Source organism: Miniopterus natalensis, chromosome 10, assembly GCF_054644295.1.
Source record: "Miniopterus natalensis isolate mMinNat1 chromosome 10, mMinNat1.hap1, whole genome shotgun sequence".
Taxonomy (NCBI): domain Eukaryota; kingdom Metazoa; phylum Chordata; class Mammalia; order Chiroptera; family Miniopteridae; genus Miniopterus; species Miniopterus natalensis.
The window spans coordinates 1153461-1166922 of NC_142090.1; the positions used below are offsets into that span (position 1 = coordinate 1153461).

General features: G+C 47.4%; 1 protein-coding gene across 1 annotated transcript in view; it reads left to right on the forward strand.

The window, feature by feature from the left end:
- LMBR1 (limb development membrane protein 1) overlaps positions 1-9925 on the forward strand; it is a 78070-nt gene extending 68145 nt beyond the window's left edge. Inside the window, exons 13-17 of the mRNA XM_087820904.1 lie at positions 611-684; positions 920-1010; positions 1906-1972; positions 6297-6458; positions 8446-9925. Coding sequence (XP_087677030.1) covers positions 611-684; positions 920-1010; positions 1906-1972; positions 6297-6458; positions 8446-8531 — 480 coding nt within the window. The 3' untranslated portion in view covers positions 8532-9925. The remainder of the gene's footprint in view (positions 1-610; positions 685-919; positions 1011-1905; positions 1973-6296; positions 6459-8445) is intronic.
- Positions 9926-13462: the final 3537 nt, after the last annotated feature.

A 13462-nucleotide genomic window follows, 5' to 3' on the forward strand; every position in this document is an offset into this window, starting at 1 on the left:
CCTCATTGACAAATCCTACTACTTTTCTGTTTGTTGTTTTGTTAAGTCCTAGTGTAAAGACATGTTATAACGCTTAGGAAAAAACTTACAGCATTACATTAAAAAAATCTGGGTTAAGTTATGTCTTTTAAAACTCTGAATTTCCAAGGAAGACTTGGGGAAAGACTTCCAAGGGTCAAAACAGGACATGCACATTCGCCCCTTCCTGTGCTTAGCTTACGTTTGACACACTTTAATTGTGCAATTTTTATATGTCGCCTCAGGGTTTGGGTAATTATATACTTTATTCCTATTGTACTATTATATTTTTCAAAGATTTCTTCCAAGCATATTCAGGATTTCACAGTAAGCATAATCATATTATTTTGATAAGTAACTTAAATTTGAGATAAATCAGGAATGTTTTGAGCTTGTTAAAATTGTTGATGTGTGGTTGAATTAGTTGATGAACTCGGTCTAATGTCACATTTTATAGTCCTTTAAAGTCTAGACATTATTCCAGGGCATTAAACATCCCTAATTTCAACTGTCCTCTATTTGTGAAACCACAGTTTTAGGGAAACCACATATAATAGTGTCATTGAAATCTGACAAGTGTTTTTCCCCCCAGGGGCCTGGGATAGGAAATGCCTCCCTCTCCGCTTTTGGTTTTGTGGGAGCTGCACTTGAAATCATTTTGATTTTGTATCCTTTCTTTCACCAAACGTCTGTCTGTTAACAAGTTTTCTGCCTGGTTTTCTGGGACGGTGGCAATTTACTAAGACACTTGCCTGGAGGAAAAACAAGCCATTCTTCCGCAGGCACTCCAAGTGGCTTTTGGTTTTGTTTTGAGTTTCCTTTGGGCCTTAGGACTTTCAGAGACTACTGAGAACTTAACGCAGCCCACATTCTTTGGAGGTTTTTCCCTTGATTCTCACAGCTATCTGATGGTGTCCTCTGTCGTCGGTTTCTACAGCCTCCGATTTTTTGGAGACTTTATTCCCAAGAAAGATGACACAACCATGACAAAGGTAAGGTAAAGTTTCAGGCGACTGTGCTTTCCCTTGGCCTTCCAAGCCACACCGATTTTCTTATTTAGTGATTGCCCTGAATGGTTTCTCTGTGGCCATAGGTATTTTTTTGTGAGTTGCGTAAACACAAACTGGGAGATTTTCAGAGGCTGACGGAGTGGGAAAGGATGTGCTGTGTAATTTGGACGGCGTCCATTCACTTGTAAATGCAGAGGACAGAGCTTGTTAGCTGGGTAGAGGCCCTGAAAGGAGCTTCTCTTGCAAAGAAAATCTCCGCTAATGAGCCACTTCGGTGGTGCTGACTGCACTCGGAGAGCTTGCTTGAGATCTGAAGCACCTCATTGCTACAAGTAGCGGAGACAAAGTGTTTCAAATTTGAATAATTAAAGCAAGAAGGAAGAGGTCTATTCAGAAACATTTTGCAGTCTGAGGCTGATTTGACTTTCTACAATGTGTCCTTGGCTTGGAGCAGCTCAGGCTGTTACACAGTGGCTGCAGCTCTGTAAAGCGTTCCCACAGGCTGACAATGAAGGACAGCTGCACTAGTGGCTGGCTTCTTTTATTTTATTCCATATTCCATATTGTTGTCCTTTCTAAAGAGAGAACTTATTTCCTGTTTATCATTTGTCTGTCTATCGATGTATCTGCCTAACACCCTGTGAGTTCCTGAGCTGCATGGATCTGGTGTAAGTGATGACAGGTGTCCATCAGCATGTCCAGCTCCTGTTGACCACGAGAGAGTGAGCGTAGGCACACGGAGAGCGGATCACTAGGAATTGTGCTTTGGAGTTGTATTGTGAGCAGTAGTTGGCTTTAAAAATAGTCAGAGATAGTAAATGCATTAATTCTTGAGAGCGAGCGTAACCGGTTGCCTGTCTCCTTGTTCCTCCTGCAGATCATTGGGAACTGCGTGTCACTGCTGGTCCTGAGCTCTGCCCTGCCCGTCATGTCCCGCACCCTGGGTGAGTTAAGGGAGATCCCAATCCCCTTAAGTTTCAGTCTCTGAAGGTCCCCCTTCAAGATGTGTTACTCCCCCCGTCCCTTGCTTTTACCCCTTTACTCCTACACTTCATTATATAGATGGTTGTACCAACAAGTCCTTTGATCACATGAAGGCCATTTTTTTCCCAATATTTAAAAATATGTCTTCTCTACACAGTGGAATTTTTTGTTCACTGACTAGTTAAGCTTTTGAGTCTCTAGTGAGGAAACTGATTTTTATTTTTAAAAAGTGTTTAATGTTTATAAAATATTAAACTAATTTTTCTTATGTGAAATGTTTTTAAAACTTATAATTTAGTATGTGGTTTAAAAATTGAAAATCTGTCAGACTTATTTTCAGCTGCGTTGTGTCCATGGAGCAGGCTCGACGGCTGTGAGGTCTTGGAGAGCTGGCAGGGATTTAAAGGGCAGCCTGTAGTCAGGATCCCCGTGCCTGTCGTTTGTGAAAGTTTTTTAGTTTTCCCATTTACAGAATTTCGGTCCTCTTTAAAAGTAAAGTGTTTCCTCTTTGTTGTAGGAGCGGCTGGAAGGTCTTCATCTGGCCTTTTCCCCCATGAGGCACTGTGTGGACCTGATGCTCGGGTCTGGGCTGATGCTGCCGCAGACAGGTGTACAGTAGGAGTTTGGTTTCCTAGGCTTAGGGTTTGACCTGAGAGTGTTCACCGACAATCAGGAAACATCCCGTCATTCAGCCTCAGCAACTTGCTCACAACAAAAATGACTAGTAACTGGAGCTGCTTTTGTTTTAGCTCTTATAGCACATCATTATTTATTTAGGACGCATGGCCATCAGGGCTGCGGCTGCACCAGGAAAGCACACACTTTATCCTGTTTTTATAGTTCTCACAAGGAATTTCACATTTTCATAAAAGTGAAATCTCAGTATAAATATAAAAAATCTCAGTCTGCTCTTCTGCAGACTGATACAAAGCTTATTTTTTAATTCTTTTGTGTTGCTTTATTGGACTTGTGATTGTTTTGACATCTGCTTATGGTGTGCCAACCTCAAAAGTGCCAAAAGTAGGCACTTTTGTAACTTGATTTATAGCTAAATGTTGTCGTATGTATCATGACAGTCCAACAAATAATTTCTGTGATGGTACAGCCACCCTCCTTTTGTTGTTTATGAGACTCACTGTGTTGTGTTATTTAAAATTGTTCATAGCAACATACTGATTTTATGGAACAAAATTACATGCTGAATATAGTTTTAATGCAAAGAAAGCAAATTAATTGCAGAATTTGCTTTTTGAAGATCAACACATTAGATTCCTAGTAGTTTGCCATAGAGATAGATAAAAAGGAGAAAAGGAAAGATGGAACAATTAAAAGGCAGCTAACAAATGCCGGGCCCAGCTGTCCAAACAGGATTAACTGAGGGCATTAGGGTGCAGTGGTCCCGTGCGCTCTGCCCAGCTCCAGCACACATGCACTACCTGTCATGCCAGCAGCGCTGAATAGATGAAAAGCAGCAAATGCGCCAAACAGATCCATAGAGGCCTGTCCCGGTGCTGAAAAAGCAAATTTCCCGGCGCGAGAGGGAGCTTTAGTGTTATGGGAAATGCAGACTTGGGGGCTACTTTGTAGTTCCTCAGTCAACTCTTTAAAAGTGAGCCTTTGATTTTAAGAAGATAAAATTGTCAGGACAATTATCCTGCTGTGTAACGGGACTTAGATTTACTGGCTGAAAAGCTTATCAGACCAGAATAGAGGGTGTGTTGAACCACCGAATTCCAGGCTGCGTGTCTCCACCGCCTCACCCCTCCCAGAGGAGAGCTGACCTCCGGCAGCCGCCTACCACTAACTGAGAAACAAAGTGACCTGGAGCACGATAGTCTCCTGCGACATGCAGCTTTCTCTTAGTTTAATAGTTTTTATATGATGATTATAGCTTTAATTATAAATTGAAAATATATTGAATCCCATATAAAAAACTAATTTGGTGTTCTGGGAGGTTGTTTTTTAATTTGCCAACTGCCACTGTTGCTGCCTGGTAAGCATAAACTGTAGTAGCTTAAGACATAAGTCTGGTGTGATATAACACACTTATTTAAAAATTCATTTGGAATAGCTTCTTATATTTGACTGGAAAATTTTGTACTAATTGAAAAATTAGTACTAATTATACTAATTGAAAAATTACCACTAAGTGGATTTTATAAGCATATCGCTTGCCACAAAGGTATGTGGGAAAAATTTTGACCATGTCCTTTTAGTCAAATATAATTACTATTGATAGTTTTGTTACTTATAGGGAACACAGAACATCTGTGCCCTGCACTTTTTATTCGAGCTCTGTAAAGCCCTTTACAGGGAGTAGTGCCGGTCCAGTGGCTGGCGTCCAGACCATGGCTGGCTGCCGGTTTTGAAGATCCAACATCTGAGGGATTTGATGTCCATACTTTCAGTCAACAACAGACTCTCAGGTGATTAGAGGAGATGGTTGGCTGGTGAAAGTAGAACAGGACCAGGTCTAATAACTGACCTATAATAAACTATTTTAAACGCAGCAGAGAATTTTGTAAACAGATTGTGTCTGGCTGCTGACATGCTCTTTATTATGCTTAATCAAGGAACAACTGAGGGGCTGACAGTTTTTTATATTCTTTATTTAATTTAACCAGAAAATGTTTCTCAACCGTAACCAACAGACCTTGCAATACTTTTGCTAATTTCTATTTTAAAATTACTTTTACAGTTACTTTTTTCATTCTGAGATTCCTTCTGTGACTTGTTAGCTCTGCAGGGCCCAAATGCAGATATAAAAATGTGCCTGTGTTAGGAACACAAAAACACTTACTTTCTAAATCAGCTGGATTCACTTGTGTTTGCGTATTTCTCTTCAGGGCCCCGTAGCTCATCATCCCTGCAGGAGGCAACACAGAATGTTCTCCTTTGCTCTTTGGTGAAGGTTCCTTTTAGTTTCCATCCTTTCTGGAGACGCTTTCAGTTGGGGTTTTGTAAATATACTGCTCATCTTTTCTCTGGGCTCTCCCTCCCAGGTCCCAGTGTGAAATAGGAGCGTAAGTCATCACATATTCCCCTAGTCATGACTTTGATGTAAGATACTTCCAAACCTCATGTTGAAAAGTTCTCAGCAAAAAATGTGTGTATGACTTAATCAGTTTCCGTTATTTAGTGGACAGTGATAAATGGGTGGTGCTGATGAACGCTTCACTAATCACTGATGTTCTCATCTCTAAACAGTCTGTGTACCTAGTTAGGATTTTTAATAAAGGGGAAGTATTCTGAGTCCAATGCCTGAGAATTCAGAAAGTGACCAGTGCTCCCCCTACACACCCTCAGTCCTGGCACCTACTTGTCATGTTCTGATGCTGCCCTGGCTTCAGGCTCACAATCTCACCTGAGAAGATGTCACGGCCACACATTATCCAAATGACTTAGCCATCTGCTGACACACATCCAAACATCTCAACTTCTAGTTTGTTATACAATGTTTCTTATATGAAAGTAATCCCAGTTAGGATCATTCAGCTGGAAGGAGCCTTAAGATACAGTTTTAAAATGTTAACAATGAAAACATTTTAATTGTTGTTTTTTTTTTAATATGTCTTAATTGATTTCAGAGAGAGGAAGGGAGAGGGAGAGAGAGAAACATCAATGATGAGAGAGTCATTGACTGGCTGCCTCCTGCATGTCCCCTGTGGGGGATTGAGCCCACAACCTGGACATGTGCCCTGACCAGGAATTGAACTGTGACCTCCTGAATTATTGGAGTCATTGATCGAGCCCACAACCCGGGCATGTGCCCTTGACTGGGAATCGAACCTGCAGTCCTTAGGTGTGTGGGCTGATGCTCTACCACTTAGCAACACTGGCCAGGGCTTGTGTGTTTTTCTTATGAAAAGATCCATGACTCCCACCACATTCTCAAAGATGTCTTTGGCTCTAAAGATAAAATATCTCTTGGCTGAAACCACTGAAGTTCATGTGGAGGGGACTGAACAGGACCTACAGAGGGAGGAGATACGCAGAGGGTGGGGTGGGGTGTCAGGTGGCTTTTTCATAACGACTCCCAGGGTCCTGGGTCAGTGCGCACGTGCCCCTGTCCCCCGCGAGCGGAGGGCGGGCTCCTGACTGTGAGTGTAAAGTACGCGTGAGCGGCGCTGGGTGAGCAGCAGGGCCGGCTGGCCGGCCGGGTTGGACGGGGCAGGGTCCTGGGTGGAGGTGGGCTGTGCACAGAATGTGAGCTGACTCGGACTGTATGCTGTGCTGTGTGACCACTGTGCCTGATTGTCAGGGCTGCTTGTTTGTTTCTCACAGGAATCACGAGATTCGATCTGCTGGGAGACTTTGGAAGGTTTAACTGGCTGGGCAACTTCTACATTGTGCTGTCCTACAATTTGCTCTTTGCGATTGTGACCACACTGTGTCTGGTCAGGAAGTTCACCTCTGCGGTGCGGGAGGAGCTCCTCAAGGCCCTAGGTAATCGAATGTGCTGCTTGTTTTCCGCTCTCTCTGCTAGTTAGTCACGTTTACGTTAGCGTTAACTTTCAGTCTTCACTTGAGGTCACGTGCCTGACCCCTGTGTGACTCGCCTATTAAGCCCCACCTTCCTCACCTGTAAGGTGGTGCTGTCTCCTTATTTTGAGTACTGTTGTGATCATTAACGGACGCAGTTCCTGTAAGGGCCTGCGCATAGCCCTGGCGCATAATAGGACTTCAGGAAGCATCAGCAATTTTGTTGTGATGATGATGGTAATCCAGGGAGATGAGGAAGGAATGTGCTGAAGGCTTACATTTTGGAAACCCTGGTACAGTGTAAAGGACCCCACACATCTGCCCGGTGGGGTGTGGGCTGTGAACTTTCATAGTAAAAGAGGGAGAGGCCATGGTTTGTGGTAGGAAAACCTGACGTGAGCTCACGCGCCGGAGCTCTCGCTCGCCTCTGCTGTGGATTTCACTCTCGCATAGGTGGCGTGATGATGACGACCTGAGGTCCTGTGTGCAGGTGACAGCTTTGTGAGCGACAGCAAAGCTTGGCTCCCACAGTTCTCTAACCCAGCGATGGAAGGGGGACCTGGGGGAGGAGGGAAGATCTCAGGTTATCTGTTCGTTTGTGTTTTACTTTATACCCACCTTTGAGGAGGTGGCCGATGGAAGACGGGCCTGAAAGGGAAAAGCGACATCTCACTTCAGCCGCAGCACCAGAAAGTAGGTGGATCCCAGGCCCAGGTCTTGGGATGCGGCCGTGGCATCTGCACGATGGCAGGGGTGAGACAGTCCTTCCAGGCAGGGCCCAGAGTTAAAACTCAGGACCCCTGGGCCGTAATCCTAGCTCAGCTCCCATGTGGCATCCGCTGGAATGGGCGGCTGCCTCTGAGCAGCAGGGCCACTGGGCTCAGCGCTCTGACCTCCTGTCAGGGCGTCTGCACAGCGGACACAGCTTAGCTATGAATGGCGGTGCCTGTGGCGGCTTCCTCACAGACAGACACTAGTTCCCAGAACCTCAGCCCGAGCGGCACTAGAGTTTCATCAGGAACTGACTGAAATTACCTCCCAGGAGGGGGTGCTGGGACAGCCAGGGGTCTCCACGCTCCCTCCCCATGCCCCGCAGCTGGGCGGCTGCTGTAACTCAGGGGTCGCCACCCCTGGGACCAGAAGTGCTGTGTGTTGGACTGATTTCTCTCCCTCTACCCGTCACAGACAGGCTGTTCTACCTTTACTCTCCCCAGGTGTGCAGGTGATAGAAATGCTATAGTTTGGGGTGCTGTGTGGGTGTAAGTGGTATAGCATTGCCAGCAGTCAGTGGATACCCACCTGGATTCTGGGGAATCGTCTTACCAAGCACAGTTTTCAGGGTCACACAGGCCTGGACCTCATAGACATGGTTCCTCAGAAGGGCACAGTGATGTTCTGTGTTGGGTGTTTTATGTGAGTGGTTGCTGTGGTGACACGACACAGGGAGGTTACTGTAACTCACACAGTGACACTTTCTATTCCCTGAAATACTGTGTTCAACTCATTGCTTTGCCGTTTCTTTCTTCTTTTGGGTAATGTTTTCCATTGCCTTTCTTCTTAAATACATGCTTGATACTGTGCTGTGTCTGTCCACACGTTTTCCTGTGTGTTCTTCATTTGTGTGTATTTTGAAATAAAAGTGGATCATGCATATCTGGGGTTGGGCTCCCTGAGAAGTGCCATTTGGGGTGGGAACAGGCTTGCAGGAGGGTTGGCGCTGCGGGTGCTGTGCGCAGGGCAGGCCCAGGTGTGCAGGTGATAGAAGTGCTAGGGGAGAAAATCCTGGGGGAGGCAGGACTCTGGGTACTGGGAGGCTCTCTAGCTTCCCTGGGGGGGAGGGGTCTGGCCTGCACCCTGTGTCCATAGTAACACTCCCACTCCCCCTCATTAGTGACCCCTGTCCCCTGCCCAGCATCTACCCCTCCTCTCACCATTTCCCATTTTCCTGAAGGGCTCCACAAGCTGCACCTGTCCCGGGCTCCTCGCGACTCAGACACAGCCAAGCCTTCGGCGAACGGGCACCAGAAGGTCCTTTGAGACTCGGCCCCGTGCAGTGCAGGCAGAGACCAGGGCCGACTCGCAACATTCCGCCGGTAGGGGTGCTCACGGTGGCCGTGCTCACCTTTCAATCGTCTGCTGAGGATCTGGCTGCTGTGGGGCCCCTTATACTCCATGTGGCCCTGCTGGTTCCAACCAAACACCCACGTCACCTGGCGCCAGTCGGCAGCCACCACGTGAGACACCGTGAGAACCTGTGGGCTCTGAGGATTCACTGAAACCCACGATCTGGATCTGTTTATGCAGGATCAAGCTGGGGGAAGGTGACCCTGCTGCTGGGACCTGAGAGGGGAGGTTGAGGTTTGAGGTCATGCAGGAGGTGCGATGGCCCTTGGGTGCTGTGGGCACCTGCGGTGCTCTCCATGTCCTTGACAAAGGAATGAAGCACAGTTGTGATGTATGTTACAGATGCTGGTGGGACTCTGGGTCCAGGGAAAACTGATTTCTTTACCCCTAAGACTCGTAGTCCTGGCATGACCAGCGGTAGGGAGTGTACCAGCCCAGTCCCCCCGCGTTCGTGTGTCAGTCAGTGTCGCCGCTCACGACACAGTTGCCAGTGGAGACACTGTGACCTAGGCTTGCCTTATGGCTGCCTGTACACTCCGTTTCTAACCCCCTTTTCCAAAGCTCCCTTAGCTCCTTCCCCGGGCTCATCATGAATCTAAACACTTGGGTAGAGACCCCTTTTCCCACACCTTTCAGGGTCTGGCACTTTTCCCAGTGTACACCTCAGACCTGCAAAAGTGGTCAGTTTAGCACCAAAAGCACAGGAGTGGGTTCATGGCATGAGTTTGGCCCAGGGTCGTCACCTGATAGCCATTCAGTGCTACGCTAAGCCTTAAATAGTTCTCGGGATAGTGTCTCAACCCCAGTTCCACTGAGTAAAATTGTCCTTAGCCATCCAGGGACCAAGCCCCGAGACTGTGGGTATAGAATCTGAGGGCTGCCCGCACGGTTGGTTGCATTCGGTCTCTACATACACCCACGTGTTCACGTCTGTAAAGACATGTGCCCTGTGTGTGTGGACAGGTCCTGTGTGCAGACAGCTGTAAAAGGACTTTTTTCTCAAATCGTTGCATTTAAAGCTTTTTGGGGGAGGAATAATGAAAGCCAGGCTGTATATATTGGACATAAAAAATTTCCACTTGGAGCCGAAATGAGGAGGATTAATGTGTGTTGTGAGCCCCACGGGCTGCACCTGCCCTTTGTTTACACCCCCCGTTCCTCTGAGCCTCGGCTGACACACAGCTTACTTTCTAAAGGAGCATTTCATGATTGTGAGCAACGCTCAGTGAGCCACGCGTTCTTGTTGGTGACTTTGTCAGTGTAAGATCCGCATATGAGAAAACTAATAAAAGTTGGCTGCTTTCTAATCTCTCTGGTTGTCATACCTGTTTAAGTGTTGAGTGCAGGCTTTGATTTTCACCGAGACTCACCTGATTCCGTACTTGGAGCAGAGCAGGTCCCGGAGAAGAGAAGCCCCTTTCAGTAAAAGGGCATCTCTTTGAGGTCACACTGAGGTCAGGGCACGTCCAGAGGAAGGTCCTAGGCATTTGTGAGATGTCCGAGTAAAACGGTGAACTTTGTGGTGTGTGTAGCAGGTCTGTTCACTGGCCGTTTCTGTCTGAGGACTGAACCCCGTCTGGATCTGGAGGCAGTAACGCCATCATCACTTCCTGAGCCTCCTGGCCATGCTCCATGGGAGGCCTGCTGTGGACACTAGCACAGGCTATCACACACTCTGTGTCCCGCATGATCTGGCCACGAGAGGCTCTGCAGACAGCGGGCACGTTCTGGTCACAGGGTATACATGCAGGGTGTTAGGGACATGGGTTGGCTGCAGGATCTGTGACGGGTGAGGGCTGGTGGGGAAGGCGCCTGTCCCAGCTCCTCACAGTTGTGTGGCTGGTGCAGGAGCAGCCACGTTGTTTATCTGGGACAGAGTGGGGGGCGGGGCAGTGCATCGACCACAGGCCGTTCAGAGTCTGCTCTGAAGGGGTGAGGCCCTGGCGGTACAGGTTTCCTGAGGAGCCTCAGCCAACTCCTATCATTGACTGGTTCTGCATATTTAAATAGATCATTTTAAAATTATAAAATGTACAGATGATAACACTTGTAATGATTTTCCAAGGTGGTTCTTAGGCTTACTGTTTACTCAGCTTTATGAACCTTCTCTATAAGATAGACCTGCTCTGAGTACATGCACACACGTTAGCTCTCAGTGCCACCCTGAGGCCGGGTGGTGGGCGAGATGGAACCTCGCTGTGGTCCTGGTTCCCAGGTGCATTACAGGTGCGTGCACATCTGGTCTTCGGGGCACCACACCTGCCTGACTTTGCTGGACCACAGTGGTCCCCCTATGGCCTTGGTCTCCCCAAATCTGCCCACAGCACAGGCCTATGTGGTCAGAAGCCCCATATGGCTTTGTTTGCACAGTATATAATGAATAAAGGCAGAATTCTTACAGTAATTTAAAAAAAAATATGATGGTACATACAGTACTGACTCTAAACTTTAAAAAAGCTGGTATCATGTTACTTAAAAATAATGTTTGTAGGCACTGGCTTGTTTACAGGGAGTTTTGTTTACAAACTCTTGGTCTTGTTGTTTCTATGAGATAGTGTGACCTTTTAAATGTCAGATTAAAGTGCAAAAAAAAAAAGTTCAAAATGGAAGTTATACAAAAATGAGTGCTTGTAAGCACTGAAATGTTTTAAAAAATATATTTATCTTTATTGTTGAGGGTATTACAGATGTCCCCCATTTTTTCCCCATTGGTACCCTGAGGCCTTCACCACACTGTGTCCCCGGGCTGTGCATAAAAATTCTTCGGTTAACCTCTCCCCACCCCCTTCCCTCTGAGTCCCCCCCGTCCGCTCCATGCTTCCATGCCTCTGGATCTATTTTTTGTTCATCGGTTTATTGTGTTCATTAGATCCCACATATGAGTGAGATCCTGTGACACTTATCTTTCTCTGACTGGCTTATTTCGCTTAGCATAATACTCTCCGCTTATGTGTGGAACCGAATGAACAAAAATAACCCCACAAACAAAATAGGTCCAGAGACAGAGAAGCATGAACAGCGTGGTCGTGGCCAGCAGGGACCTTTCGTGTGTGACCGCGGGGGGCAGGGATTCGCTGGGGATGGGTTACTGGGTGTGCTGTAACGTCTTTCCCTTTGAGAAGCTGTTAGCGAGGGTGCTGCTCACCAACAGTGGCAGCCGAGCAGCAGGGACATGGTACAGTGGTTGCTGTCACAGTGACGCTGCAGCTGTGGAAATCTCAGTTTTCCGTATTGGTGAACGGTGGGCTTGGCCAGCGGACCGTCAGGTGAGAGGAGCTCCTGCCGAAGCCAACGCTGTCTCCCCCCCAACCTGCCCCTCGGTCCTCAGAGTGCTTCTCGGACTTCTCTTGGCGTCGGAGCAGTGGCCCACCTCTCCTTCTTATCTGAGTCCCCATGATGTTGAAGTGGCGCCGGGCCAGGCAAGTGCTCACACCACCTCCATGGGAAGGTGTGTCACCCATTTCACAGGTGAGCTCCTGACACAGTGTCAAGACATGTGTCTCAGGTCTCAGCTTGAGCGCAGGCCAGTGCCACGCGGCCTTGCCTCTTCCTGGTTCGGGGGTTTTGGTCTAGTGACTCCTATCCGCGGGTTTGGAACTTTCAAATAGCAGGTAACGAATCTTCCATCGCAAGGTACAGTAACCCCTCGATTTTGTGGACCTTGATTTAACAGACTTCGGATATGACAAACAAAATTTCCGGTCCGTATGTCATATGTGAAAATTAGCATCATGTTAATTTTAAGATGCTTTTAACCAAGATTTGCTTATAATTAAAATTAGGTTATTTTTTGTTATTAATTCACTGTCACTTTTAACACATTTTAGCGAATAGGCCGTATGTTGGAAGAAAGACTGCAGTGATTCGCCCACGTAAATGAGTATCACGTACCTACAACTACAGTCTGCACATTTAAGTCCAAGAGTCACCGCTCGTAAACAGTGTTCGGCGAATGATTAGCATGTGGTCACACCGCATGGGGCGCGGTAACTGCTTCTGCTGTCACGGGGGTGACTTTCTGCAGCAGTTTTAACCCCTGTGGGCTGTTCCCAGTGGGCTACGCCCCGCCCCAGCCAGGTGCATCTGCTTACTCGGGGTGACGGGTGCATGTCCGCGTTTACTAGACCTACTCAGTATAAATTTAAAATCACAGCGACACGTTTAGAAAACTTTTCTGTGACATTAAGCTTTTCATACGTAATTTTAGTTACACACAAGTGTCTACGTAAGTAAAGGCAGGTAAACTGTCAGTTTTTTGACATACACGTTCGGAAAACCTGTTTTATTCTGTCACGGACTTTCAGCTTTGACGACACCCCTTCATCGGAATTAGTCTGTTGCATTGAGGGTTTACTGGACAACCACGTGTTTGCACCCCAGTCGCCTGGGGTGCTGAGGGGCACTGGAAAGCAGGGCAGAAGCCCGGTCTCCATGAACTCAGCAAACCTGTTTCTTTCCAGATTAAATGCTGCCAAACATTGAGCAGCGCGGCTAACATCAGGTTTCCAAGGTGAGGTGGTAAAGTGAGGCCAGTTTTATACACGTGGCTTGGAAAAGGGGCTTCCTGCTTTAAAGCAGCAGTGAGAGTACTAGCAACAGCGACCACCTGGCGCTCCCGTGCCGGGCACTGTGACATCTCACCCCCGTGACGGCCCTGGGAGGTGGGCACTGTTAGTGTTGTCCCCACGTTGCAGGTGGGAAGCTGCAGCACAGACAGGGTGAGTAACCTGCCCAAGGGCCCACGGGACTCAGGGTTCAAACCCTGGGCCGGCAGGCTCCCTTGTCCCCACCCTTAACCACTTCATGTAGGCGGCTTCTCCGATGTATTTTACTCATCGGTTACA